This window comes from Sebastes umbrosus, chromosome 4 (assembly GCF_015220745.1).
Source record: "Sebastes umbrosus isolate fSebUmb1 chromosome 4, fSebUmb1.pri, whole genome shotgun sequence".
Classification (NCBI taxonomy): domain Eukaryota; kingdom Metazoa; phylum Chordata; class Actinopteri; order Perciformes; family Sebastidae; genus Sebastes; species Sebastes umbrosus.
In genome coordinates, this window is record NC_051272.1 from 11,672,077 (window position 1) to 11,699,738 (window position 27,662).

Sequence of the window (27,662 nt, forward strand, 5' to 3'; positions counted from 1 at the left end):
TTAAGTTATGAATTTATTCTTGCATGCACAGGTTCATTTAATTTGCAGCCAACCACACCTGAACAATTAACATCACATAGTTGTTTTGATTTGGAATTTGTTTATTTGCGTTTAACCTTACGTTGTTTAGATGCACATGTGTATCTATCTATCTATCTATCTATCTACATACACTAAAAAAAGTTGTAATATGAGAATAAAGTCAGAAGTTTACGAGAAAAAAGTCGTAATATTATGAGAATAAAGTCAGAAGTTTATCGGAAAAAAAGTTGTAATATTATGAGAATAAAGTCAGAAGTTTATCAGAAAAAAGTTGTAATATTATGAGAATAAAGTCAGAAGTTTATCAGAAAAAAGTTGTAATATTATGAGAATAAAGTCAGAAGTTTACGAGAAAAAAGTCGTAATATTATGAGAATAAAGTCAGAAGTTTACGAGAAAAAAGTCGTAATATTATGAGAATAAAGTCAGAAGTTTACGAGAAAAAAAGTTGTAATATTATGAGAATAAAGTCAGAAGTTTATCGGAAAAAAAGTTGTAATATTATGAGAATAAAGTCAGAAGTTTATCAGAAAAAAGTTGTAATATTATGAGAATAAAGTCACAAGTTTACGAGAAAAAAAAAGTCGTAGTATTATTTTTATACATAAACACTAAAGCAGAGAAATTCAATCTACAAGCTGCTCTTTAAGTACGCATGTGCGAAACTTTCAGCGGTGGTTTCTGCCTGTCTTGGAGGATTACTATCTCTATGCGTGTTACTCTTTGGTTGTTTAGTTACTCTTTGGTTGTTTACTTTACGGTTCGCTTCACACCGAGCTCGTTACTAACGTAGAAATATACACCCACCGTTTAAAGTTAAACGTTATAAACCTGCCACGGACATAAACTAACGGACGTGAGGAACGAGTTTTTGTCGGTTTTTAGCTGTTTTAAAGTTAGCTAACGTGTTGTTAGCTTCATTAACTGTTTGAAACCGAAGCAAAGTTCAGTCAGCTGCAGAACAGAGTTCATCCTGACAGGTAAGAAAACACCTTTACTCTGAACATTAACTGTATTAACACCGCACACAGTTACTGTGTCAGCTCTGTCTACAGGAACTAAAGTGTGTGTTTATGTTTACTGAACAATTTATGACCGTTTCATCGTCGACTGGCGTTTAATTGTTAACAAGTTGCTAGTTTCTTGCTATCGAGGTTGTAAAGGTGTCGTGTCTAGAAGGTAACCCGAAAATAACTCTCGCGATATTAACTGCCAAGGACTTATACTAGGTCATGCCGAACCGTAACAAATCTCGCGAGAGTTTCACAATTTGCGTCTTACCTTCTAGCCACGACCCTATAATGGAGTCTAATAATAATAACACTCCTCCTGCCCTCTTATCCTGTCTTTATGTCTCTGTTCTTAACTTTGATTAGCTTGAAAAATGTTTCTATTCTTTTCATTTGAGTTTTAATGTTTTTATACAGTTTTTCTTTATTTTTCTTATGTTTTTTAATGCCTTATGTGAAGCACATTGAATTGCCTTTGTGTATGAAATGTGCTTTACTAATAAACTTGCCTAATATATATAAAATATCTCACAACAAATAAGTGAATTATAACAATCTGGACTTAATAGTTTTTAAATTGTTCCTAAATAATTCAATTGTTTATTTAGTTTATCAATAACTAGTCATTTATTCTACAAAATACCTTTTAACAACGATAAAACTGATTAAAGTGTTTAGTGTATAATAATGTTTACTTTATGAACCATTTTATTTCAGTCATACTTGAAAATCTTCTATGTGTCTAAAATATGAATATTAATTGAAACCCTGAAAATGAATGCTGTATTTGTTTGATATTTTGTAATAAAAAAATTAAATAACATATATTTTATTTATTGATCATGATACAATAACTTTTTTCTACATGTGCAGTTTATGTAACGTTTATATTTTTACATTTAAGATTTATGTTTATGCAAAATCTAACGACAAAAAATCATTTTAGATTAATTTTAATTCAACAGGATTATCCACTCAGTATAAATACTGATTTTACTGGGAACAACCTATATTAAAATACAAGAGAGTTTGGACTTGTTATATTTACCACCACGGTATAAATCTTATTAGATGTAACATCTGGAAACATCTGCACTACTTCTTCTGTGTAGCATGTTAACAGATCTGATCTCTGCCTACAGAAGTGTACTGCAGTATTATTGATCTACTGTAAATATGAACAGACGTAATTCAGCTGGAACTTTAAATGACAAGATATCCTCTTTTTCTTCAACCATCCACTCCTGGTTAATATTAATATTATATAATATTTAGTGAACATTAACGTGTTTTTCAGCTGCGACCGCCTGTCTGGACGATGGCGAACCCTCTGAGGGCCGAAGTGGTCCGACTCTATAAAAATGTGAGTCTGTGTTTTTTATTCTGGACTAAATATTTACACCAGCTGGTGTGGATGTTTTATTTCTCAACTGAACAACAAATCCAGAGATGATGTGATGACTTTTAAAGGAACAGTGTGTAACTTTACAATCCAAACATACGTCAGATTGTATTGAAGTCTATAAGATCTTCTATTTTCTTTCCCCCAAAAGGGGGCGTGGCCTTGACTTTTTGCTAAGGACCGTATGTGTCGCTATGATGTATGATTGAGGGAATGCCTCCACACTGCTCTCAACATGGCAACAGCTGAGCCAGCGGCTGGCAGCTAGTGATGCTAACAGTGTTGCTATATTAATGCTCTGGATATCGTATTTATCACCTCTAAAGACTTTATTTCCTCGTTCTCCTCCCTGCGACTCCACAGCTCCTCTACCTCGGACGGGAGTATCCTAAAGGTGGCGACTACTTCAGGGACCGCCTGAGAGCGGCGTTCACGAAAAACAAAAATGTGCAGGACCCGGAGCAGATCAGGGAGATGATCGGTCGGGGGGAGTATGTGGCCCGAGAGCTGGAGGCGCTCTACTACCTGAGGAAATACAGAGCCATGAAGAAACGCTACTACGAGGAGTAAACCGCTTCTGCACAGACTCGTTCCACTATAACCACCTGCTTCTTCATGTCTAATCAATAACAGATCAATAAGAGGATTCATTAGAGAAACAGAGACCAATGTAAGAGGAAAACATCTTTAATTTCTCAACAAAACAACAAACAGCAGCAGCTTTAAAGGTTTATTGTTTTGTTCCTGTAACGGATGACGGAAAAACAATTAAATAAAAGTATAAAAAAGACGAGTTGTCCTCCATCAAACTACAGTAAGACTAAAACAAAGCTGTCAGCTCACAGTAGAACACAGTAGAGACGCCGCCTCGGCCCGGAGGAGGCGCTAAGGTCAGAGGTCAGAGGGGCTGGGGGGCGAGGGCGGCGCCGTCAGCCAGGTTAGCTCTGCAGATGGGACAGGTGGTGTTATCCTGTCAGAGGGAACATGGTCGGTTATTCTCATCAGACTTTAGTCTTTAAGACTTAGTTTACCAGAGTTAAAGATGGCGTCTTCAAACATTTTTGTTTTTAAACCTCATAATGTGAGCCGTTACCTTTAACCATCGGTCGATACACTGGACGTGGTAGTCATGGAAACAGGGCAACATCCTCAGCTTCTCGCCATCAGTGTAGTCACAGAAACAGATCTGACACCTGTCAATCAATCAATCAATCAATTAATTATTCAATCAACAGATGAGTCATCAGTATTTTAAATCCTGACATCAATAATAGAGCCGTAACGGTTCATAGGTATGGAGGACGGAACCTGCCAAAATCAAAAATAAATTAATAAATTACTTGATGGATAAATAAATGTAGCCAATAATTAATTGATAAAATGTGACAAACTAATATTTCTGTTTCTAATTTGCTTTTTTATTTTATTTATTTATTAGCCTCCTTATTTGCATAATGAGGCAGAAATGCATAAAGAAAAAAATACAGAAAATAAATAAGTTTGGGGAAATAAATAAGGGTTGAAATGCAAAGGGAAAATCATGCATAAATAAATGCATACATATATAAATAAATACATAGATTTAAAAATAAATATTAAATAAATAAAAAATAAATAAATACATTAAACAATTACAAAAATAAATACATAAATTAAAAAATGGAAAATTAAAAAGAGTAAATAAATAAAGGAATTAATACAAAGATAAAAAAGCTAATTAAAACAGATATCAATTTATGTCACATATTTATGAATTAATGATTGGCTACATTTATTTTTAATATTTTTGCTACATTTAATGACATATTTATTTATTTAGTTATTTATTTATTTAGTCATTTATTTTTATTTTGGCAGGTTCCGTCCTCCACACTCAGAGTCACGGTTCTGTGTTAGTTCAGTACAGCGGAAATAAAACAAATGCATCAGGATTTTTGTTTTCGTGTATTCTGAACAGACCGTAGTTTGAGTATCAAAGACAGACATAATCCTCCTGCTGGGGACTGAGGGAACATTTTGTTAACATTTCAAACACTTTTGTTTTACACTGTAGGAACACTGAACAAACACTTTACCAGAAGGTAACAGGTCACAACAGGATATGAAACTGAACTAGAATTATTGTTTGTGCCAGATTTGAAAAAAATCCCTCCAGGTGTTCCTAAGATATCACAAGAATGAGACGGACCTAAGGTCACAGTGACCTTGACCTTTGAACACCAAAATCTAATCAGTTCATCCTCGAGTCCAAGTGGACGTTTGTGCCAAATTAAAAGGAATTTCGTCCAGGCGCTCCTGAGATATCACGTTAACGAGAACGGATAGGACGGATGTACAACCAGAAAATATAATGCCTCCAGCCACAGCTTTCACGGAGGCATAATAGCATGTCTTGCCACTGGTTCCCAACCTAAATGTTATAAATTCAAAACAATACATAAATACAAAACAAAACTTCCTAAAAAATATCAGGAAAACTGATCTCTGATGTGATATTCACAGGAAATAATCTGCTCAAACTTAATGCAAATTGCTAGTTTTGCACAAACTTCCTGCAGTATTTGGGTTAATGGTACAATTTATCAGTTGATCCGTACTGTTATTATTATGCATTAACTATAATATGAGATATTCATAAAAACGTGTCACTTAATCAGGGGTTACAGAAGAGCAGACCTTTTGCACACCTGTAGGTCGCCAGGAGAAAACCTCAGGTTGACAGTAGAGAGCAAAAAGACTCCCGCACTGCTGACTTGACTATGACTTGCCCCAAACTGCATGTGATTATCACAAAGTGGGCATGTCTGTAAAGGGGAGACTCGTGGGTACCCATAGAACCCATTTTCATTCACATATCTGGAGGTCAGAGGTCAAGGGACCCCTTTGAAAATGGCCATGCCAGTTTTTCCTCGCCAAAATTTAGAGTGTTATTTAGCCTCCGTCGTATGACATGGTTGGTACCAATGGATTTATTAGGTTTTGTAGTTTCATATGATACCAGTATCTTCACTCTAGCTTTAAAACTGAGCCCACTACAACCTAAAAATCACAAGTTACGTTCATGCATTATTATCACGTTAACTACACAGCCCTAAAATAAATAAATAATAATAATAAAAAAAGAATAACCTGAAGAGGATGGTGTGCCAGAGTCTTTTTGCTCTACTTAGTCAGGGGTTATCAGTTTATTCAATGATAGTGTAGCCAAAGAGACAAAACTCTGGTGTTTTTTTGACAACAGCTGCTGCCGCCATTTTGGACTGAAAGAGCTTATTATATTTATAACATTTTAATGTTCGACACAGGACATTTTGGTAGAATATGACAAAAGAAAAGAAATAATTTATCATACTCTTTGTAGCTGGACGTTTTACTGGCGTCCAGTAGTTGCTTTCAGTCCAAAATGGCGGAAGCGTAGCTCTGCTGATGGGTGCTGATGTTGCAATGGAATTAACAATTGACTTTCATTTCTTATCAATATATGTTCTTTGGTGTAACTGACTCACACAACAGTCAGCTTGTTGTGCTAACCTCGGCACATGTTGCCAACGGCTAAAAGTTTCCGGGTGGAACTTGCGCTTGTGAACTTTAGTTCTGCATTACATGCATCAATCTACATACCGTGTATTCTGTGTGCGGCTGCGTGCACCGGACCGTGACGGCTCAGCATGAATACAGGAACCGTTACAGCCTTGATCAATAACATAACAATGAATCAATACTGAGGTCAGACCAGCTGTTGAACTCACTGAGTGTTTTCGCAGCTGTTGGCAGACTTGAAGGTTTTGGTGGGAAACCTCTGGATTTCCCTCCGACTCATCTTTTTGGACACGACGGATCCTTGACGCTCCTCGAACGCCAGAAGAGCCTGAAAGAAAAACAAGCCGACGTCAGCAGTCAGAATATGACAGAACTACAGGAAACGGACTGATGTACTGTTACATATTCTATCATTACATTATTATTACTCATGCATTCATGGAAAAGCAGGAATTTACCGTAGTGTATCGTAAAAACATCCAGAACTCTCCCAGGCTTCATTTTTTTGTCATATATGTCGGAGTCATTTCTCTCTTTCACATCAATTAAAATTAGTGCTGTCAAAGTTAATGCGATAATAAACTTACGCTAAATTTTGGTGAGTTAAAAACTATCATGGCCATTTTCAAAGGGGTCCCTTGACCTCTGACCTCCAGATATGTGAATGAAAATAGGTTCTATGGGTACCCACGAGTCTCCCCTTCACAGACATGCCCACTTTATGATAATCACATGCAGTTTGGGGCAAGTCATAGTCAAGTCAGCACACTGACACACTGACAGCTGTTGTTGCCTGTTGGGCTGCAGTTTGCCATGTTATGATTTGAGCATATTTGTTATGCTAAATGCAGTACCTGTGAGGGTTTCTGGACAATATCTGTCATTGTTTTGTGTTGGGTTATGGGGGGGACTGTACATTGTGTTGTTAATTGATTTCCAACAATATAAATATATGCATACATTTGCATATGTTGATAAGAGTATTAAATACTTGACAAATCTCCCTTTAAGGTACATTTTGAACAGATAAAAAAATATTTTAATAGATTGACAGCCCTAGTATTTATTGGTGGATGTATCCACACATTGTTTTTTCCTCTTCCTCACCTCGTAGTCGTTCCCCTGATGGTCTTCTGAAAGCTCAGACTGGGTGTTCCTCCGTCTGCCCCGCCCACGTCTCCTGTGTTGACCAATCAGATCTGTAGAAACACACCAGCTGTATCAGTTGAAGTAAACATGAATGCTGCATTCATGTGGTGTCGGAATTATCTGAAAAATTAGTTCCCGACAGGGAAAATTCACGTGAACGCTTCCTAAAGTTGCAACAACAATGTTGGTACACGACTTTCTGAGTTGACACCATATTACGTACATTGCTTAGCTTCCTGCTGGTACTCCTGTCTACTTCTCCAAACTGGGAGCACGCTGACCGCCATCTAAGTTACTGTATGTAACGTTAATACACTGACTATAAGGATGTTTATGCAGTATACTGTACATGTAGCGGCACCATCATGCAGAAACCTACGTCAGGTCACCAAATGGGAAAACGGTTTTAGAAGGACTTCAAGGGAAAATAAACTTTTGACACTAAAACATACTTTCACCAAAATGTGAATACATAAGGAACACCACTGGGAGGATACAAAAAGATATAAAAACCAAAACCAAAATAATAATAATAAATGATGAATAAATAATAATGGACCCGTCCTTTAGGTTACTGCTAATGCTAACACAACATTTACTGCTGCTGCTTCACATAAAAAGATTTCAACAAACACTGGCAGCTTTTATTGTGAAGCATCGACAGGAAACAGTGTATTTACCACCGAGGTTAGAGCTGAACCGTCATTAATAATTAGTCCACTAAACAAGACAACAGTCATTTAATTGATGCTAGTTTAAATCTGTCTGTCCTGCCTTCAGAAACCCAGACGCCACAATTCATCATTATATAAATATTATAAAACAACAGTTGTGTAAAATGCTCTGAGCTGAGTGTTTTTATGATCTTACCGTCTTCAAAGTTGACCAGCGGAGAGACAGCAGCCAGTAAATGAGGCATCCAGCCGGGCTCCATATACGGGTAGTACTGCACAGAACAAGTTACTGCTGTCAAAACTTTAACTTCACTTATTACAGCACTTCCTGTTCACATGTAATGGTGCATTCACAGCAAGAGTGAAGCGAACTTTTCACGCGACGCGGTTATATACAAAGTCAATGCTAAGAGACGCCAGGCGTTGCAAATGCGCAACATTTGCGGGAGTTGAAATATTTCAACTGGAGCGGGAAATTCTCATGACGCTGTGTGGTGAAATCCTCTCAGTGTTGAGATTGTCCTCCTGTCCTCACTGACGTCCTGACCTTGTTGAATCAGAAATGGAGGAAATAAATCTTGTTTGTGTCTGTGGTCACCCAGAGCTACGATAGTACATCATATCTGTACAGAGACCGGCCCAAACTCTGTGTAGAAACCACAGACTGTCTATGGTAGAAACAACGTCGCTGCCGTATTTATGCCTAGATGACTTTATGTTGAGTGTTGATGGAGCAGCTGCATAGCCTGGCACTGATCCATCCAAACTCCATTCAGAAAACAAGCATTTTAAAAGTTCTTTACTTGTCGTCTTGCGGACAGACCTGACAAAGCATGAATTCAGACTTTTTACTATTTCAGCATCATTTTGATCTGTCTACTGATATTAAATCACAGCACAATCTGTTTATTTTGGGTTCATACTGCAGCAGCGACGTATGGCTGCTAGATACAGTCAGTGCAATGACACTGTATGAACCCGACACGTCTGCCTTTGGTTTTCTGACATATCTGGGACTTCCACAACATGTACAAAGCAGCAACAGTGGTTATTTCTTCCATGGTTGATGGAGGACATGGAGGAAAGAAAAGTTGTTGGTATCTATGGAGACAAGCTCCTCCTCCTCTCCGGTGCATCTAGAGCGTATGAACACAAATGATACCGGCGGTCCGACTTATGCGAGTAAAGCGAGGCGAAAATTTGCTTTGCTCTTGGTGTGAATTGACCTTTTGATGACCTGAGATGTTTCCTAACACAATACGATATATTTACACTTTATATACACACACACACACATATAATGTTTGTTAGCAAGATGAATTGTTGACTAAAGGACATTTTATTTTAAATGTGAAGTGAGTGTCTGTCTCACCCCGTGGTGGCTCTGCTGATGAAGATGATGGTGGTGAAGCTGATGAAGATGGTGGTGGTACTGGTGTGACTCCTCTCGGTCAAACACGGCCTGAGTGAGCAAACAAAGAGCATTGTGAACATTTTCACACAGGTGAGTCGTTTGGCTCCGCCCCCTGCAGGTGAAGGCTCCTACCTGCAGGCTTCGAGCCAACGCCTGGTCTTCCTCCTCCTGAACCGAGCGAACCACAGCCTCCTCATCGTCACTGATGACGATCTCCTCCGGTGCTGCTGAAGAAATTATTGATCAGAACCAAAGAGCTGAAGCTGTTGCTGAGGCTGTCTTCATACGTCCCATTAGGAGCAGAAGTTTTAGACTAAATCATCTTTTTCGGATTAATGTACAAATAATTATAATAATTATTTTCTAAAGACCCCCTGTAACGCCATAAAAAAGACGAAATGGGTCTGTTGTGGGTCTCAGAGGGTTAACTGCCTCCATGAGCTGTGCGTCTTTGGTGCCAGTGAAATCATGATACACAGCTGCTGTAAACTTATTTCTATGAACTACTGACCGTGAAATGTAAATATCTGACATCTCTCCCCTCACCTGTCGAGGTGTTTCCTTGCTCGCCATTCAGCCATCTCCTCTCCTCTGCAGTGAGGAAGGACAGAGACTCGGAGGTGGACGGTGGTGATGATGCTGAAGCCCTCGCTGGCGTCATCCTCCGGCTGAGACAAGCAGGACTGGCTTCTACTGTGGAGCCCGCCACAGTAGAAGCCACCTCCACTTCCTCCTCTGATATTGGTGTGAGGTAGGAGGAGGAGGAGGAAGAGGAGGAGGAGCACGCGGTGGACAGCGGGGCCTCCAGCCAGCTGTCCAGAGAAAACGTCCTGAGAGATGAAGCCGGAACAAAGCCGACGCTCTGCTCTCCCATCGCTGCAGCGAGGCGTCTGCGTTTGGATTTATGTGAGAGTTCAGGTCCTCCTGGAGATCCGCCAACGGCCACCTGAGGACAGAAAGACACCGCAGTCAACATCAGGACACACAGAGCTGGAGACTGTGAGAATGCAGTTACCTAAATCTGTTCATACTGACTTACAGGACTGAAATGTTCCTCTGTTATGCGACCGCGTCTCCTCCGTTTGCCAAGCTCAGGGCTGAGAAACATACAACCAAACAATAAGCTGGAAAAATGCATCGTCACAAAGCTGAAAACATTAGAGATACGTGGTTCTCACAGGAGAGCGATGCTATAAACATATGAGACTCTTTGAGACCATGATGCATTGCTGCAGATTAAACTAGCCAACAGGATATAAAGAAGTTAAATGATCTTATAGACCATGATGCATTGCTGCAGATTAAACTAGCCAACAATATATAAAGGAGTTAAAATACAACATGCACATTAATGCAGCAGTATTATTAATCCAGAAACATCAGATAGATGATAGGAAAACACTGATTACTGACATATCAATACTTTTACTAGAGAATACTACAACTATATTCTGTTGAATGCAGGACTTTTACTTGTAGTGGAGTATTTTCACAGTGTGTATTAGTACAGCAATAGATCTGAATACTTCCTCCAGCACTGCTAATACTACAGTGTTCTCTGTATGAATGGTTTCATTTATACACGTATATTTCTATGTACATGTATAGGTGAGACGAGGAGCCGTGTTACCTGGGTGTTTCTGGGACGATGATGGAGAGATCATGGTAGAGGACTTCAGCCGGGTCGAGGAGGCAGCCTCGGTTCAGACCTCCAGGACTGTCCGGATCAGACGAGCAGGAACTGCCTGCTAACGGCTCCTCCATCACTGTTGTTAAAGCACCTGTTCCCAACTCTATAATCACCTTGAATCCAGACTCATGTCATCCAGGTGTTGAGGACAATTCACCTGAGGAAAAAATGAATTATAGAAGAGGTTAACGACACAAACATAGCGCCGAATAATTCATCCTACGTTATTGTTTCTACAGATCACACTAATAAAAGTGACCAGAAGCCAAAAAGAGAAAAACATACGAAGACTAAACTAAAAACTGCTTTAGTTTAGTTTGGTTTAGTTCATTTGTTTTGCACAATTTAAGACTATACAACATAACAAAAAATAAATGAATAATATACAGTGCAGGAAGAGGCAAAAAAACACTGGGCTATCTGAAGTCTCCACCTAGAGACAAGATTAATATAAAGAATTAATATGACTACATAATAGTGATAACAAAATTAGGACAAGATATATATAATAATAACAATACAGTAAATATATCAAAAAAAATAAGTGTGTGTGTGTGTGTGTGTCTCTGACTGTAATTTTGGTGTTTATTTGTTTATTTATTTTGCACAATTTAAGACTATACAACATAACAAACAAAATAAATGAATAATATACAGTGCAGGAAGAGGCAAAAAACCCACTGGGCTTATCTGAAGCCTCCACCTAGAGACAAGATTAATATAAAGAAATAACATGACTAGATAATAGTGATAAACAATTAGGACAAGATATATATAATAACAACAATAACAATACAGTAAATATATAAAAACAGATAAGTGTGTGTGGAAGTGTATGGTTAGTGTTTGTGAAGAGGATATAGATTTAAACATCTATAAAGACTTCTGGGCAATCGTAATCAAACAACATTGTGAGTGGGAAAACATAAAAACAGATACATGGAGGTAAAGCAAATACAAAACAGCAATTAAACGACCCTTTAAGTGACTTTTAAAACATTTAAAAGATGAACAGTTTATTGATAGATGTGAAAAGCTACTCCATAATTTGGTTCCCCTAAATCTTATAGAAAACTGACCTCTACTAGAGAGGCATTTAGGAGGATGAAGCATTAGAGATTGACTGGTTGAGTAAGAATGGACCTTTGGTTGTTACCAAACCCGCCACAGGAAATCACTCCGTAGCATTTGTTAGCTAAATTAGCACAGCGAGATGGCAGAAGTAGCTACAAATACACAAACACGACGATGAATCGGTGTAAAAATGAATTACACTTTACTGCTACTAATAATAACAATACTATAAAGGTGATATCTGTTAACTTTACCTGAATGCTGTCCTCCGTTTCTTCAGTTTGTTGACGGACGACCTGCGGTGGAGAAAGTCGCTGGGACTCACGACCGGAAGTTGCACTTCAAAATAAGTGCAGGAACTTCCGTAGTCACAACAAAAAAGTACCGAAGATTCAAAAAGTAAGTTTCAATTTCAGTTTTATTGTTCACATGAGAAAATTCACTGAACAAGAAAGCTATATATATATATATATATATATTTATTTATTTTAGCCTACTTATTTTACATTTTTTTCTCTTTATGTAGCTCCTTTTGCTCAATGTTGTATAACTTTTAGACCTTTTTAAATAGTTTTTATCATCGTTTGTCTTGTTCGTCTACTTTGCTTTCAAAAGTGCCATATAAATAAAGTTTATTATTTGTTATTATTGTATGAAACAGGAGCTGGATCCAGAGAATGACTGCAGTTTTTTCTCAGAAAGTGAGTGTTTAGGGGGAGATAGCATTCAGAAAACAGTTTATATAAAACAGAGAAGAGAGGAAACACACAAGAAGCTGGAAAATGATAGAAGATAAGAAGAAAAATACTCCATTAGAAGTAAAGTAGTAGTAAGTAAAATGCAAACAAGTCTACTCGATACAGTACTTGAGTATGTTTACTTCCTGTCTGCATTCCTAAATAAGTGCAAACACCTGTGCAGGTATGTCAGTCTCCTGACCAGCTGAATCACAGCTCCTCAGAACTAAATCTGTCAAATAAAAGAGAAATCCAAAGTCTAAATAAATCAAACTGACCCACTCTGACTGTGAGCATGTCTCTCTGACGTCCGGCGGCGGCGTTGGGACTGACTAGGAGTTCAGGTGGAGCTGCTGGAGACAAACAGGTTGGTCCTGTTCCGCCTCCCTGAACGTGGTTACAGCCAATTCGCTGCACCCGGAGGGCCAAGTCACTCAGCTGATGACATCAGAATGTGGAATGGATTATTTATGAGGGTGTGAAGTTACCTGTTTCTGGTAAACATGCAGCACTCAGAGAGCTGACACACCTACTGTACAAAGCTGCACAGCACTCTGAAATAAAAGATGTTTTACATCTGCATCTCAGTCTGCATTAACCCTCTGAGACCCACAATAGACCTGTTTTAGTCTTTATTTAGGGGGTACAGGGGGTCTTTAGGGGGAGATAGCAGGTAAACAGTAGATATCACATAGAAGTGGTGTACATCATCAGAAAGCTGGGAACCTGAAGATTAATTTGATATGCAGCTCAGCACTGTGTGTCAAGTGTATAAGGGGTTCAGATCATTATGATAGAAGTATATGATCATACGATATGAGCCCGCTACAACCTCTGAAAGACAGAATATTCAAACTGAATGAGTTTGAAATGACAGACGGCATCAAACTGGGCTGTACCAAAAGAGTTGTTTATTTTTTACTCTCTCACAGACGGTCAAGATGACTAGTGTGTGAAATTTTGATCACCAACTTTTTGTCTCAACTTTTCCACCAATTAATTCAGACAAAGCATTTGTAAAAGAGATATCTTTGTTTCTAATTGAACAAGCTGTCTTGTTCTCTCTCGTGGACAGACGTGAAATTAAGAAAGCAGCACAATGAACTAAAACAAACATCAGCTATGAAAACAGACAATTCATATTTCTATTAAAACAAGTAGAAAAGGATCTGAAATCACAAACTGTAACAGAACAGAGTTGCTGTGGAAACAAAACTCTGTTAATACAGTTTTGCAACCATGACAACGCCACAGGATTACAACTACAGTAATCATGGCAACACCAACCAAGAATGCATCCTTATACTAGGATTAGCTCCGTCGCCGTGGTAACAGCAGGCTAGAACAGCATGGACTGCAGCGATTTACGGACTGTGGCCATCTCCTGCTGTTGCTGTGGAAACAAACAGGATGTGACATCATAAACCTCTGACATCATATGCATGTTCGCCAAAAAAGGCCCACCTAAAAAAATCTCTATCAGTTTAAGTGTACGCTATATTTACAATATTTTCATCGCTTTAACTCAATGTCAGACAGCCCGTTCTGACGGGGAACTGAAGCTGTTATCTATGCTCTCTTATAAAACGGATAGTTCCAGTCCTTGATTATGATTGGCTGAGCCGCGTTCGAAGCCCTTGCAAAATACTCTACTGTGATTGGGTGTGTCGTCTTTCTAATTACGTATTTTCACAGTCTGATACTTCAACAGTTTTACAACAAACTGAGACTTCTGGTTTTGCAAAATTATCTTTTAAATTGAGAAACATCACATGTGTGATTCATGAAGCAATTCAAACGGGATCAAAAAAATATTTGTCTCTCTCCGTTGACTACCGTTCATATTTTTCAGAAATAAGGTCCCATGGAGGTCACAGGAAGGGGCGGGACGTCACCTCTCTATAACAAAGTTTCACCAGAGCATTCAATCAGTCTCACATTAGCAGTAATGTTACAGCCTCACCGAGAGTCAACTGAACAGAAATCGGTCCAAACTCTACCATCTGCACTCACTGTGTCCATGAGGATCTTCTTCTGCAGGGTGGCCATCTCTTTCCTCAGCTCTTGTTGGGCCCCCTGCAGGAAAGCATCGTGGCTCTTCTCCATGTCCTCCATGTTCTGTTGGAAAAACAGAAACACATCCAGTTGGACTTTTTTTTTGTATCGGCAGGGATACACAGCCTACAGAGTGCACAGATGCGCGTTCCAATGGTTGCCACGCATAGCGCCTGGCATTTACTCGCAGAGCGTTTGTCTGCATGAGGAGCAGTCAGACCCCGCAGATCCAAGCGAGTACGCAGGTGGAGTGTCGCTCCCCGTCTGAAAAGACCTTAATGCGTGTACAAACGGTCAACCCCGAACTGAAAACATAACCTGCTTGGCGTAGGCTGCTGTCCCTTTTCCCGGTACCGAGTACTGCCACGGAATCTTACGGAGTACCGGACCGTACCGGCCTACTTTCACGCCTGGTTGTAGCCAAATACACCCGTCTCCATTTCCTTCCTGCAGTGCATTCTGTATCTGATAACTAAACGTCTTCACTTGTTTTATTATTATTTTTTAATCATATTACATGGTCAATCCTGGCATGAATTACACTTCTGTCCCAGCTAACAAACACTACCTGAACTTAAAAACACTCATAAGAAGCTTATAAGATGTTTTGAGGGATAATTTCCTGCAGCAGAATGTAACATCATGTATGAAAACACTGAGGTTCACCTTAACAAACTGCTCGTAGAGCTCTCGGACCGTCTTCAATTTCTGGTTCTGAACCACTCGGGCCTGCTGCAGGATCTTCTGCTGCTGTCTGAACATATTCTGTATAGAGAAGAAACACAGAGTCTCTCTCTCTCTCTCTTTTTATTCATGTGATCATTCTGATTAATCAATAAATACAAGCTGTCAGTGTGTATATTGAAGTTAGAAGTTATGTCATTTACATGTTGCATTTAATGCACCACATGTTTCCTGGCCATGACGGACCCATACATACAAACCGCCTGTGCTACACTTAAAATAGCTGTCTATATAGTTATCTAATGTACTAAACAGTGCCGAAGTAGTTATTCTCCCTTTCCACACAGTGTCAGATTCTCCACACTATTTAACTCACTTTTTAACGGTTTGAACTGTTCAAAAATGTAAAAAGTGAAACCACTAAATGTTGTTGTTTTTACCCGTTCCTAAATTCTTCGTTGGGTTCTTTATATATTTATTTATTCACAATGTGATACTCACTTGTTTAAAACAAAAAAAGGATGGATAAATCATATACACACACCTATTTTATATTATGAAGGGCAAGAGACAGCGGCATTCCTCATGACTGACTTTAACAAATCAAAGCAGTGCGATACTTTTTCATTTTGTAGTGGTCTGTAGTAAGGGCTGTACTGAATGTTACATTCAAAGCTTATGTTGTGGAATGAAGCTTTGAATGTTTGTTGTCACCTTAATAAAAAGAAAAAAAATGATTTTGTCATTGTGTTTATATAAATATTATTGAAGGTACTGTTAGATAGCTGCTAGACCGCCCCGGTAATACAGGTATAACCTTTGTGTGCAGCAAACGGGAGTGTAAACAGTTTTTTGACCTCAGGGAAAAGGTTGTGTTTGAAAGGCTAAACACCAACAAAATAAGAAAAATGTAAAGCCATGTTAAAAGTCCCTGTAACTGAGAAATGCAACTGTTTTCATTTGAGCTGGTTTAGTCTCTTCCTTGTGTGTTTGATGATTGTATTTCCTGCCTGTTATGTTTAAACTGTAACTGGTGTGCTGTTTTGGCCCAGGTCTCCCGCAGAAAAGAGATTCTATGTCAAGGGATTTCCTGGTTAAAAAAAACAAATATGGATTGAAGCAGAATATTTCACAAGATAAAAACGTGTTTTGAATTTAAATCTTTCTTCAATAAATGTAGACTTTTGGACTTAACAACGCTCTGGAGTTATTGGAAATGTTTGGATCAAAGAGTCAGAAACAATCCTACGCAGCCACCACTGAAATCTAATTCTACAAATAGTATAATACTAATAATATTAGTGGAGCCTGATCTTTATCTGACACTGGGCACAAATACCGAGTTTAAACACAATGAAAAGAGATGCAAAAAAAACAAAAAAACAAAACAGCTGCACAGCATTGAAATGTTGATTTAGAATTTGAATGTCAACTATACGGTGCAGCCCTATTTAACATTGTGGAAAAAGAGACAATTATATAGTTTAGTATAATTTACGGGATTTGATTACAGCACAGGTTGTGCAAGTTTAAAGTCAAAGTTGCTCTGCACAGACGATAACACCAGCATCTTTAACAACTGATAAAGATAATTAATATTTTGTCTGATACGGCCCGAAGTATAAACAACTCAACGATCAACCCAGTTTAACTTTAAAGGAAAAAATCTCCGGCTGTTGATGATGAATTTTGCATTACTGGGTCTCAGCTGCTATCTAACAATAAATTGAATCGGAGGGGATTTTTCTTTTAAATGAGGTCACAGAGCATCAAACCTGCGTCCCTATCTAACCAATCAAACAAGGAAGTGAACAGACGTTGAGCTTCTCCTCCTGCTCCTCCGCTCGCTGGGCTTCCGCCTCCCACTGCTGCATCGCTGAGGTCACCTGCTGGGAGTACTGATGAGTCATCTTCTGCCTGCACACACACGTATTTTAAACTTAGCAACTTTAAGCAGCGGTGGAAGAAATACTCAGATCTCTTACGCAAGTAAAAAGTATTTGCATCAAAATATACTTAAAGTACCAACAGTAAAAGTACTCATTATGCAGATTATAATCATTGATGCATTAATGTGTTCATCACTTTAATGTTGCAGCTGGTAAAGGTGGATCTGCTTTTAATGACTTTATATACGGCTGGTAGTTTATTTATTAGTCGATTAGATTTTGTTTTAATAATCTGAATCTGAAAAGTAACTAAAGCTGTCAGATAAATGCAGTAAAAAGTACAATATATCCCTCTGAGATGTAGTGAAGTAGAAAGTAGCAGAAAATGGAAATACTCCTCTAAATTTAAGTATTTGAGTAAATTATGTTTGTTACTTTCCACCACTGGCTGTTGGAAGGTGTACTTTTTTGTTTTACTTTTGTTGGAGCTAGGCTAGCAGTTTCCCCTGTTCCCAGTCTTTGTGCTAAACTAGCTTATAACTATTGATGCATTAATGTGTTCATCACGTTAATGTTGCAGCTGGTAAAGGTGGAGCTCATTTTAATTACCTTATATATTGCTGGGTAGCTTGTGAATAAACAAATACATTATTTTAATCTATAACATTACATAATAAATTTGCTGATTAGATTTTGTTTTATTAATAATCTGAATCTGCAAAGTAACTAAAGTGATCAAATAAGTGTAGTGGAGTTAAAAGTGCAATATGTCCCTCTGAGATGTAGTGGACTAGAAGTAGAAAGTAGCATAAAATAGAAAAACTCAAGTACAGTACAAGTACCTCAGAACTGAAGAACAGTATTTGAGTAAATGTACTTTACACATCTCGAATGCCGATTTGTGATGACCATTTGTAAGATTTCTGAGATGATTATCTTAAAGATCATCTCAAAAGATGAATGAATGGTAATGTAAATAATGATTAATGTTCATTTAAATTCATAATACTGTAACTAATATAATTTCATACTTTCAAATTAATTTTCCACTTCATATATCCTGGCATAGTAATTCTCAGTTGTGTAATGTTGCCTTCTCATCTTTTAATCTGCTGCAGTGACTTAATTTCCTCTAGATAATATCAATAGTTTATTTCAACCTCTGGGCATGATAGCTGTTCCACAGCTGCTCCAGTTTGTGTTGGCTTCCCTTCATGTAGTTCTTGGTCAGACATTCCAGACGCTTCTTCTTGGCCTGCATCACCTTGCTGATATCAGCTGGAAGCAAATAATCACAGCACTGCATACGTTTCTGTCACACTAAGCTGGCTATAGTCACTATTATATTAATACTGGTGCCAATTCAATGAGAGTTTTGATAGCAAAGCAAATACTTTACTACATTATTTTACATACAAATGTAATGTATTCTACACAGTGTTTTCTAAATTAACAATATGTTAATTCCAACCTGCTCAAGCAAAGTGACATAGTGTTGTGATTAGTAGCAGCAAAGTAGAGTAGCGCTATATGATGCAACATGATACCATCAACTATAACAGTGTACACCAGAACAGTAAATAACATAGTGTGGGATATAAAGTATATATATATACATAGTATGACATCACCAATACTGTGGTTAAAGTCAGTAAATACCTGATCAAAGAGTAAGTAAACAAGACTAATCTTTTGAACCACTTTAATGCTACAACCAGAAGAAAAACAAACAGGCCCAGACCTGCACAAAGCTGCTTACCTCCGAATTTCTCCAACATAGTCTGTACCTCATTCCTGAAAGTGTGGAAAGAGAAATGTTACTTTCATATATAGGTTAATGTTAGCTAATGCACATTATATCAGTAGCTAATAAAGGAGGCTATAATAAAATGGTATTAATACCCCATAGCACGTGTGACCCCCTCCTCTTCAAAGTCAGCTGCAGGTCTCTTCTTAGCCATCTTGTCCACTATTGGAGTTTCATCTTGTGAAATAAAAAAAATCTGTTATTATTGTCCTTTTATTAGCTAGACAGGTGTCAAAAGCTAATATTAGTGATGGAAGAATTATTCAGATCTTTTACAAGTAAAACTAGAAATAATAGTGTGGAAATACTTTGTTACAAGTAAAAGTGCATGCATTCAAAATATCACTTAAGTACAAATGTATTAGCATTAAAATATACATTAATGTACTAAAAGTACTCATTACACAGAATGGCCCATTTCAGAATAGTATATATTATAATGGACTATAATGCATCAACGTGGTAATACAATAACTGTGCAACTGTACTCTGGATTAATACTGCATTTATTTATACTGTACATTTAAATTAATATTCTTAGTACCATTTGTCCATATTTATTGTCGTTATATTGTAGTGTAATGCACATATTTTTCCGTTTTCTTATAATTTCTCTATGTTTATATATATATTTCTATTCCACAATGGGAGCAACTGTAATGCAATCATATCAGCTACGGTTAACCCAATTTCCCCCCCAAGGATCAATAAAGTATTTCTGATTCTGATCACTTTAATGTTGCAGCAAGTAAAGGGGGAGCTCATTTTAACTACTGTATATGCTGCTGAGTTGTGCTTAATCTATTATAATACATCATCACAGCATATCATACTCGGGAAACCTCCTATTGGTCTTGGTAAAGATGAAGGTTACTTATTTAGAATACTCAGAATCACAGCACTGAAGCAAATAACAAAAGGGTGGAAAAAAACTAAACCCCCAGATTTTATAAAATGGAAAAGTGTAATTCAAGAAGTAAAAGTTATGGAAAAGGGAACTCAGGAAATAAGGAATATGGAGGATGTTTTTGAGAAGAGATGGACCTGACGTGAAGGAGGATGCATGTGTGTGCCCATGTAAATGATATTACTATATATTTGCGCTCCCCCCTTTTTATTTTCTATTAACTTATGTTGATTTAATTTATTATTACTCTCATATTTTTGTATTATTATTGTTTGTTTTTTTTGTTATGTGTTTTTTTTAACTCTATTCTTTCTTTTTATCTTTATTATTATTAGTAGTAGTATTATTTCTTTTCTTAACTTTATTTCAATTTTGAATGTTGAAGTTGTTTTCTCTCTAGTGTACTTAATGAGTTTGTCTATAAGCTCATCTATTTAAAAATTGGTTTTATAAACTATTGTAATTACGAACTGTAAAATTGTATATATGAAAACAACAAAATAAAGTATTAAAAAAAAAGAAAATTATAAAGTTAGGTTACTTGTACTTAGTGAACTCCAGGATAAGGGCCTTATTTCAGGACAGCATGGTTTCTACTCCGGCAGCAACATTTTATTGGAGTAATTTTGTTAGTGATATTGACTGGAAGAAAGTTCGGTCCTTACCGCAAAAGTTCCTTCTAACAAATCAGGTTAGAGAGGTGTCATTTAAGTTGATCCACAGATTCTATCCAGTGAAACATTTCTTACAGAAGTTTAAGAGTGACATAGATGTAAATTGTTCCTTCTGCGAATCACATCCTGAAACTTGCTCTCATTTATTCTGGTCCTGTTAATATACATGTGAATTGTGGAAAGATGTCAATTTTATACGTGTTAACATTTTCTCAGATTTTACACTGTACTATAGAAATATTATATTTGGCTGCTATGGTTACAGTGAAAAAGACAGTAATGCATTTTTTCTTATTAATTTGATTTTAATTCTCACGAAGTTCCACATTCACAAGTGTAAATTTACAAAAAAAAAAAATTCTTTGTATTTATGAAAGAAATGGAATTATATCTGTCAACAATTTCTTCCTCACAAAACAAAAAAGCAATAAAAACAATGAATGTATGCAATATCTTTAAAGTTTTTAAGTGAAATTATTGTCATACTCTCACGTGGTCTTTTTTTTATTATTATCTACTTCTTCATTTATTTTTATTGTGTTTTTTTTAATTTTATGTTGGTTTTGTTTCATTTCTGTTGGCCTTTTACATTTCACACAGCTCTTTGTTTATGTTTTCACTATGCTTCTTTTGTATGTAAATGTTTTTAATGTTTTCTGCTGTTACTATGTATACTGTAAATTTGAAATAAAATAAAAAAAGCCCCTGACAGGAGACTTCAACCAAAAAAAAACAAAAAAACAAACTTGAGTTAGTTACATCACAGCACTGAACATTACCCATGGTAGCTGATGTTACACTTACGCTCTCTGACGTCATCCTCTGAGCCGCTCAGCTCTTTCTTTTCATCTTCTGTGAAATCAAACACTTTATCTAACTTTGCTTCTGGGTGTTTTTTCTTAGCCTGTCTTCTCGCTGTTGCCATTCTCCCAACCTGCTTTAGTTGATGTTAGTCCTCAGTTAGCTCGATCTCTCTCTCTGTTAACCTGGACTCTGCTAATGCTACGAGCAAGGAAGCTAACGTTGAGCTAATGTTAACTTAGCGGTTGCTGCTAACAGATGTAGCTACAGACGGACACAACCTGACTTTAGTTAGTTCTTTACATCAAACGGATCTTCTATTCTGGCTTGTAGCTTGAGAATTATGTTCTGAGTAAAGTTAGACACCAACTGGTCGTTACAACAGAAACTAAACCGAGCTAGCGTCTTTGAATTTCGACTTCTTTCCCGCCACAACCCTTCCGAGGAGCTCGAGGCCCTGGTTCAAGGTCGTGTCTAGAAGGGAGCCCGCAAACCGCGAAATCTCATCTGAGATCTGCAGAAACTTACAAAAACTCTCGCGAGACTCGCTGCAGGACGACCTAACCTTAACTATTCGAAGTTAATGCATAAATATAACAATCTCGCGAGAGTTTCCCCCCCAGTTTGCTGGCTACCTTCTAACCACTACCCTGGTTTAAAATGACTGGTGTGGTATTAGTACTTTTACTATCAATACTTGTAACGAAGTATTTTTACAGTGGTATTAGTACTTTTACTTCAGTATCAATGCAGGAATTTTAATTTACTTCATTACAAGTACTGATACTGAAGTAAAAGTACTAATACCACTGTAAAAATACTTCATTACAACTATTGATAGTAAAAGTACTAATACCACACTGTAAAAATATGTTATTACAAGTAAAAGTCCTGTTTTGATACTGAAGTAAAAGTACTAATACTACACTGTTAAAATACTCTTTTCAAGTATTGATAGTAAAAGTACTAATACTACATTTACAGTGTGGTATTAGTACTTTTACTTCAGTATCAATGCAGGACTTTTACTGTACTTCATTACAAGTACTGATACTTAAGTAAAAGTACTAATACCACTGTAAAAATACTTCATTACAACTATTGATAGTAAAAGTACTAATACTACACTGTAAAAATACTCTGTTACAGTAAAAGTCCTGCATTGAAAATGTCAGTAAAAGTATGTAAGTATAATCAGGAAAATAGTTGTAGTAATAAAATATCTTCATGTTTTGTAGTTTTCCCTTGAATTATTTCATGTTGTCAATAGATTGTGAAAGAGGTAATGAAAATATTTGGAATAGAAGTTGCTCTTTTGTCACATTAAACTTGCGTAAAATCCAGAATTAACTGAAGCTTAAATATCTCTTTAAAATACTTCTGACAGCGAGCAGGAAATTCGTCACACAGATATATGTGCAGACAAACGCTCCAACAAAGGACGAGTGTACTGCAACTGTCAATGACATATAGTATGGTAAGTATAGATAAACTGATGTTAACTTTAATGATATGATCAATATGTAAAATACTGGAGAAACTGGACTACATATACACTACCATTCACAAGTTTGTAATCAGCACCAGACTGGACCCAATTAACCTTTTCAATGGTATATGTGCCAATAAGATGTAACCCCCTACATGTGTCACTGAAAAACCCTATTAGTATTATGTTGCTCATGTCAACCCTTCCTTCTTTTTGCATGAAAATATCAATACAAATAAAAGACGTTGTTGCTTTAGACCAAACTACTTACTGTTTCTTGTAGATTTCCAGAAGTGAAAATAGTCTTTGCCTTTAAAAGGCATATAGAAATGGCCAAAACTAAACACAAACTAGGAGAAAAACGGGACAACTCTACTGAAACTGAAAAAACTGAATAATTTTAAGAATAACAAAAGCTTGAGGCCGCAATGTCTGCCGGCTCTCTCACACACACGTATAAAAAGAAATGAAACACACTGAAATAAAATATATCTGCTGTAGAAAAAAACATTTCATTTTACATTTTACATTTTGCACTTTAAATGCAGATCCTGTTTATGTTGTAAGCGAATCAGATTTAAACATCTGGCAGGTTTTCGTCACTCTGATCTACTAAGATGCAGATGTTTTTTTCCACGTACACGATGATGCAGAAGAATCTGCAGCCAAGAGTTTCACTTCAGTCAAATATCAAACTTTTCTTCACAGATAAAATGTCCGTTCTCTTCGTAGTCCTCTCGTGTCACGACGATCTCGTCGTAGTCTGGACTGTGGGCCAGCAGCTTCCCTCCTTCCCACGAATAACAGATTGGACTGCGGGACAAGACGGGAAATACCATTAATGACAATATTATGTGTACATATATTATTTCATTTTTATGTTTATCTTATTTTATCATATATAATGTGTTTCTCTTGCACTTTGTCTTGATGCTTTTAATGTTTAATGTAAAGCACTTTGAATTGCCTTGTTGCTGAAATGTGCAATATAAATAAACTTGCTTATATTCCCCACAGTAACGGTTCACATTCTTTCATTTATTTGTGATGCAGAGTGACGCTTGATGGGCTGCCACGTGACACAAGGCATCTGATTGGACGAACGCTTTCCCTCGTGGGCTGCTGCTCTGTAGTAGCTAGACGGGAGACTGTTTTTGCAAGTTTTTGCATTTCTCAGATCAGATTTCGCAATTTGCGGGCTCCCTTCTAGACACGACCCACACATTCTACTTTCTTGCAAAACCTGGTGCCTACATTACCCACAACGCACCTCTCCCTCTTACAGCTGTGTGGTAGATTGTGGTGTGTTATGCTAGTTAGCAGCTAATGTATCCTGCAGCAGAGATGGGCAGCTACAGAGGTCTCACTTCTTTCTAACTCCACACCTCCAGATTTGTTTACTTTTCTAACTTGTAGTCTTGAACCGACGCTGACTCAAGTGACATCACATGAGGACGTTTACCAGATGTCACACAGCAGCTCCCTCTGGAGACTGGAGACACTAAAGCTGCCTACACATGATAAGAGATTTGCTCTTCACCCACCGCGTGGCAGGGCGTAGAGCCTTGCAGAGGCAGAAGGTAAAATATCTCCTCAATAATTTGAACTTTGAGCGCAGCGCTCGGTGGCGATTTCAAGCAGTGCACCACGCCAAGTGTAGCACTTCTACCTAGTTGGGTGGCACCGCTCTCCCCATCGGAAAACAATGGCACTGCCACCACAGAGCGTTTTTACTGCTGAGCATGTGTAGACGACTTAAAGGCTTTATACTACTTTTGTACGAAGTGCAGTTACATTTCTGCGGATATGCTACGTGTGAAGGCTGCGTGTCTACGCCATAACGCCTTAACGTACATCTACAAATGAAGCTGAACTTACTTTGCAGGTTGTAGGACGGACACGGGGAGGTGGGCGGGGGTGAGTGATCGCAGCTCTGCCTCCAGCCGCTCTCTGAAGCCTGGAAACAAAATGTTTCCTCCAGTCAGGACGATGTTCTGGTAGAAGTGGGCCTGCATCTCTGATGGCACAAAAAAAAATTGTTAGAGAATTCCCACACTCACACATACTATGGAGGACGGAACCGACCAAAATAAAAAATAAAAAAATAAATAAATAAATAAAAAAATAAAAAAACTCGATAAAAAAATGTTTCATGTGATACCAGTATCTTCACTCTAACTTTAAAACTGAGCCCGCTACAACCTAAAAATCACAATTTGCGTTAATGTGTTAAAGAAATTAGGGCAGTTAAAATGAATTTGCATTAAAGTGTTATTATTGTGTTAACTTTGACAGCCCTACTTTAAAGACCCAGCTGTTAAATTTGATCTGTAAAGCAGAGACGTGGTCTGACCTTCTGGCAGGGACTGGATGGAGTCCACGATGGCCTCTGGGATGCCCATCTCCTGGATGCCGATGTCTGACGGGTGGAAGAGCATCTCAGGAACAGCAAAGCGCTCGTTGGCCAACCTCAAGATCTGCTCTCCTGTCTTGTACTTCCCGCTGAAGACCATCTCCTCTCGTGGCTGGTGGACAGACAAGGAGGGACAATGAGGACAGCAGCCGTGTTCACTAAAGGAGGCATCAGGTCGGGACGTCAACTCACAATGACAAACATTTAAACTTTTTTCTCACCTTGCAGAAGCCTTTTTTGATGGAGCTGAAATCTGGTAGAACATAATCCCTCACCACATTGTTTTCCTCCCCTTTCATCCTGAATACAGACACACACACAACAACAATGGTCAATAAATATTTTATCAGGGACTTCCTGATAAATCGCTGAGCTACAAGGTGCAGATCATAGACTGAATATAAAGATGGACAACATGACAGCTTCCCAAAAGGTGAAGCCAAAACATCTGGACTGCCCCTGGTGGCTGGCTGCAGTATAGGTTAGTGCTGCACAATATAACGTTTTTTTTAACGTCATCGCGATGTCAACTTGCACGATACACACATCGCGAAAGACTGTGATACTGCACTCAGGGATTTTTTTAACTTGATCCGTAGAAAACTGTACTTTAAAATGTTGTTTAATCATTATTTTTCTATTGGTGCCTTTTGTGTTCAATGCTCAATTTGTTCAATAAAATAAATAATTGTTGGACATAATTTCCTCTGATTTTTCTAATTCAACAGGCAATTTGTTGTATTTTATATTTCAGTATACTAAAAGCAGAAAAGCAGAACTGAGTACACTTATAATATCTGTTTATCGCAAGTAATATCATTGATGCTACATTCAACAACATTATCACATATTTTTCTCAAATTGTGCAGCCCTAGTTTGAGTCATAAGTCCCGCCCCCTCCATGTTATTGGATGGGACATGGGCCAAACTAAAAAGTCAAAGTACACGTCAAATAAGTTTTTCCCAAAGACGGTTTCTGTTATTTTTAGGTAGTTCTAATCACGCTGATATTTGTTCAGGTGTTCATTTGTCTATCATTTGTTTGGTTTTAATTAGTTATTTGATGCTATAAAAAAGGAGTGAAACGTCATGATTGACAGCTGTGAGTCGCTCCTGCTGACAAGCTGCGGCCGTGCTCGGCTCGTGATTGGTTAGGGCGGGTGACCTCAAAATTCAGTTTTAATTTGCTTCTTTATTTATTTATCTTTGTATTAATACCCTTATTTATTTAATTTTCCCTTTTATTTAATTATGTATTTAGTTTTATTAATTTATAATTTTTCACATTTACTTTTGATTTTGGCAGGTCCTGTCCTCATAGTAACCAGCATATTGTGCAACAGAGGCTGATTCAGTGACTGACAGCTGATCAACAGCTGTTCCAGTGGTTGTCAAACAACAACACCGCTTTGCATAGGGACTTCAACAAGTCATTGTTCAGTCTTTAAATTAAAACGTGTCATCAGCCTGAAATTTGTTCAGTTAAATCTGCTGTGTGTGTTTTCTGTGGGCTTACTGTAACATCTCCATGTCTTTGTAAAACTGCTGCGAGACGTAGCAGACGTCTTCTTTCACCTGGTTGATCACATGAGTTTCATCCATGACGTGTAACTGGCTGGAAGGGAGAGAGAGAGAGAGTCTTTATGATCTTTATGAAAAGTTAACATGATTTTAACGCCAACAAATTTCTTTAACGCATTAACACAACTTGCGATTTTTAAGTTACTAAACAGCAGCACTGATACATTGGCAGCTGTTGTTGCCTGTTGGGCTGCAGTTTGCCATGTTATGATTTGAGCATATTTTTTATGCTAAATGCAGTACCTGTGAGGGTTTCTGGACAATATCTGTCATTGTTTTGTGTTGTTAATTGATTTACAATAATAAATATATACATACATTTGCATAAAGCAGCATATTTACCCACTCCCATGTTGATAAGAGTATTAAATACTCGACAAATCTCCCTTTAAGGTACATTTTGAACAGATACATTTTTTTTTATTAATCTCAATTAACTATGGACAATCATGCGATTAATCGATAAATATTTTAATCGATTGACAGCTCTAATTAAAATATCATATTTTCAATCATATTCCAATGGAAATAATGTGATTTCTACCACTGGAAGGAACCACTGTTCTACCAACAAGAAAACAGAGAGGTGTTGAATGAGGGGACTTTACCGATATGAAATTATCTCCTTCA

At 37.6% G+C, this 27,662-nt stretch overlaps 4 protein-coding genes and 1 long non-coding RNA gene across 7 annotated transcripts in view; 2 read left to right on the top strand and 3 right to left on the bottom strand.

Annotated features, from left to right (window-relative positions):
- The first annotated feature begins 736 nt into the window (after nucleotides 1-736).
- lyrm5b (LYR motif containing 5b) lies at nucleotides 737-3,244 on the top strand. The gene is made up of 3 exons (XM_037766467.1): nucleotides 737-1,022; nucleotides 2,350-2,415; nucleotides 2,818-3,244. The coding sequence occupies exons 2-3, from the start codon at nucleotides 2,371-2,373 to the stop codon at nucleotides 3,022-3,024; spliced, it is 252 nt and encodes an 83-aa protein (XP_037622395.1). The 5' UTR covers nucleotides 737-1,022; nucleotides 2,350-2,370; the 3' UTR covers nucleotides 3,025-3,244.
- On the bottom strand, nucleotides 3,171-12,353 carry si:ch211-59o9.10 (uncharacterized protein LOC561841 homolog). 2 transcript variants are annotated; one of them, XM_037766385.1, is made up of 11 exons: nucleotides 12,250-12,353; nucleotides 10,862-11,078; nucleotides 10,271-10,328; nucleotides 9,778-10,177; nucleotides 9,364-9,455; nucleotides 9,190-9,279; nucleotides 8,014-8,089; nucleotides 7,102-7,193; nucleotides 6,204-6,322; nucleotides 3,548-3,647; nucleotides 3,171-3,424 (listed from the first exon to the last, which is right to left on the bottom strand). In XM_037766385.1, exons 2-11 carry the CDS (start codon nucleotides 10,993-10,995, stop codon nucleotides 3,353-3,355), a joined length of 1,233 nt encoding a protein of 410 aa, XP_037622313.1. In that variant the 5' UTR covers nucleotides 10,996-11,078; nucleotides 12,250-12,353; the 3' UTR covers nucleotides 3,171-3,352. The 2 variants fall into 2 exon arrangements, with proteins under 2 accessions (XP_037622313.1, XP_037622312.1); XM_037766384.1 differs by having other exon boundaries at nucleotides 9,364-9,458.
- A 1,268-nt stretch (nucleotides 12,354-13,621) lies between these two features.
- Nucleotides 13,622-22,072, bottom strand: sycp3 (synaptonemal complex protein 3). 2 transcript variants are annotated; one of them, XM_037766423.1, is made up of 8 exons: nucleotides 21,553-22,062; nucleotides 19,263-19,344; nucleotides 19,120-19,154; nucleotides 18,521-18,638; nucleotides 17,289-17,388; nucleotides 15,454-15,552; nucleotides 14,746-14,850; nucleotides 13,622-14,125 (listed from the first exon to the last, which is right to left on the bottom strand). In XM_037766423.1, the coding sequence occupies exons 1-8, from the start codon at nucleotides 21,671-21,673 to the stop codon at nucleotides 14,072-14,074; spliced, it is 714 nt and encodes a 237-aa protein (XP_037622351.1). In that variant the 5' UTR covers nucleotides 21,674-22,062; the 3' UTR covers nucleotides 13,622-14,071. The 2 variants fall into 2 exon arrangements, with proteins under 2 accessions (XP_037622351.1, XP_037622352.1); XM_037766424.1 differs by lacking the exon at nucleotides 13,622-14,125 and adding an exon at nucleotides 14,566-14,631 and having other exon boundaries at nucleotides 21,553-22,072.
- A 1,081-nt stretch (nucleotides 22,073-23,153) lies between these two features.
- LOC119486386 lies at nucleotides 23,154-23,448 on the top strand. Its single transcript, XR_005206517.1, has 2 exons — nucleotides 23,154-23,282; nucleotides 23,330-23,448. It is a non-coding gene; the product is annotated as an uncharacterized LOC119486386 (long non-coding RNA).
- Nucleotides 23,390-27,662, bottom strand: part of actr6 (actin related protein 6) — a 7,578-nt gene continuing 3,305 nt past the window's right edge. Inside the window, exons 6-11 of the mRNA XM_037766390.1 lie at nucleotides 27,641-27,662; nucleotides 26,968-27,066; nucleotides 25,673-25,751; nucleotides 25,392-25,563; nucleotides 24,917-25,055; nucleotides 23,390-23,851 (exon numbers count right to left, since the gene is read on the bottom strand). The exon at nucleotides 27,641-27,662 is cut by the window's right edge and continues 35 nt beyond it. Of these exons, the coding sequence (XP_037622318.1) occupies nucleotides 23,722-23,851; nucleotides 24,917-25,055; nucleotides 25,392-25,563; nucleotides 25,673-25,751; nucleotides 26,968-27,066; nucleotides 27,641-27,662 (641 nt within the window). The 3' untranslated portion in view covers nucleotides 23,390-23,721. The remainder of the gene's footprint in view (nucleotides 23,852-24,916; nucleotides 25,056-25,391; nucleotides 25,564-25,672; nucleotides 25,752-26,967; nucleotides 27,067-27,640) is intronic.

Excerpts from the sequence above, each read along its gene's own strand:
- lyrm5b (XM_037766467.1), top strand. The coding sequence starts at position 2,371 with ATGGCGAACCCTCTGAGGGCCGAAGTGGTCCGACTCTATAAAAAT. Across the intron at positions 2,416-2,817 it reads TGGTCCGACTCTATAAAAAT|CTCCTCTACCTCGGACGGGA; the intron begins GTGAGTCTGTGT and ends GCGACTCCACAG.
- si:ch211-59o9.10 (XM_037766384.1), bottom strand. The coding sequence starts at position 10,995 with ATGGAGGAGCCGTTAGCAGGCAGTTCCTGCTCGTCTGATCCGGACAGT. Across the intron at positions 10,329-10,861 it reads ATCGTCCCAGAAACACCCAG|CCCTGAGCTTGGCAAACGGA; the intron begins GTAACACGGCTC and ends TATGTTTCTCAG. Across the intron at positions 10,178-10,270 it reads CAGAGGAACATTTCAGTCCT|GTGGCCGTTGGCGGATCTCC; the intron begins GTAAGTCAGTAT and ends TTCTGTCCTCAG.
- sycp3 (XM_037766423.1), bottom strand. The coding sequence starts at position 21,673 with ATGGCAACAGCGAGAAGACAGGCTAAGAAAAAACACCCAGAAGCAAAG. Across the intron at positions 17,389-18,520 it reads AACAGCTATCATGCCCAGAG|GCAGAAGATGACTCATCAGT; the intron begins GTTGAAATAAAC and ends GTGTGTGTGCAG. Across the intron at positions 14,126-14,745 it reads AGAAGATCCTCATGGACACA|CAACAGCAGGAGATGGCCAC; the intron begins GTGAGTGCAGAT and ends TTGTTTCCACAG.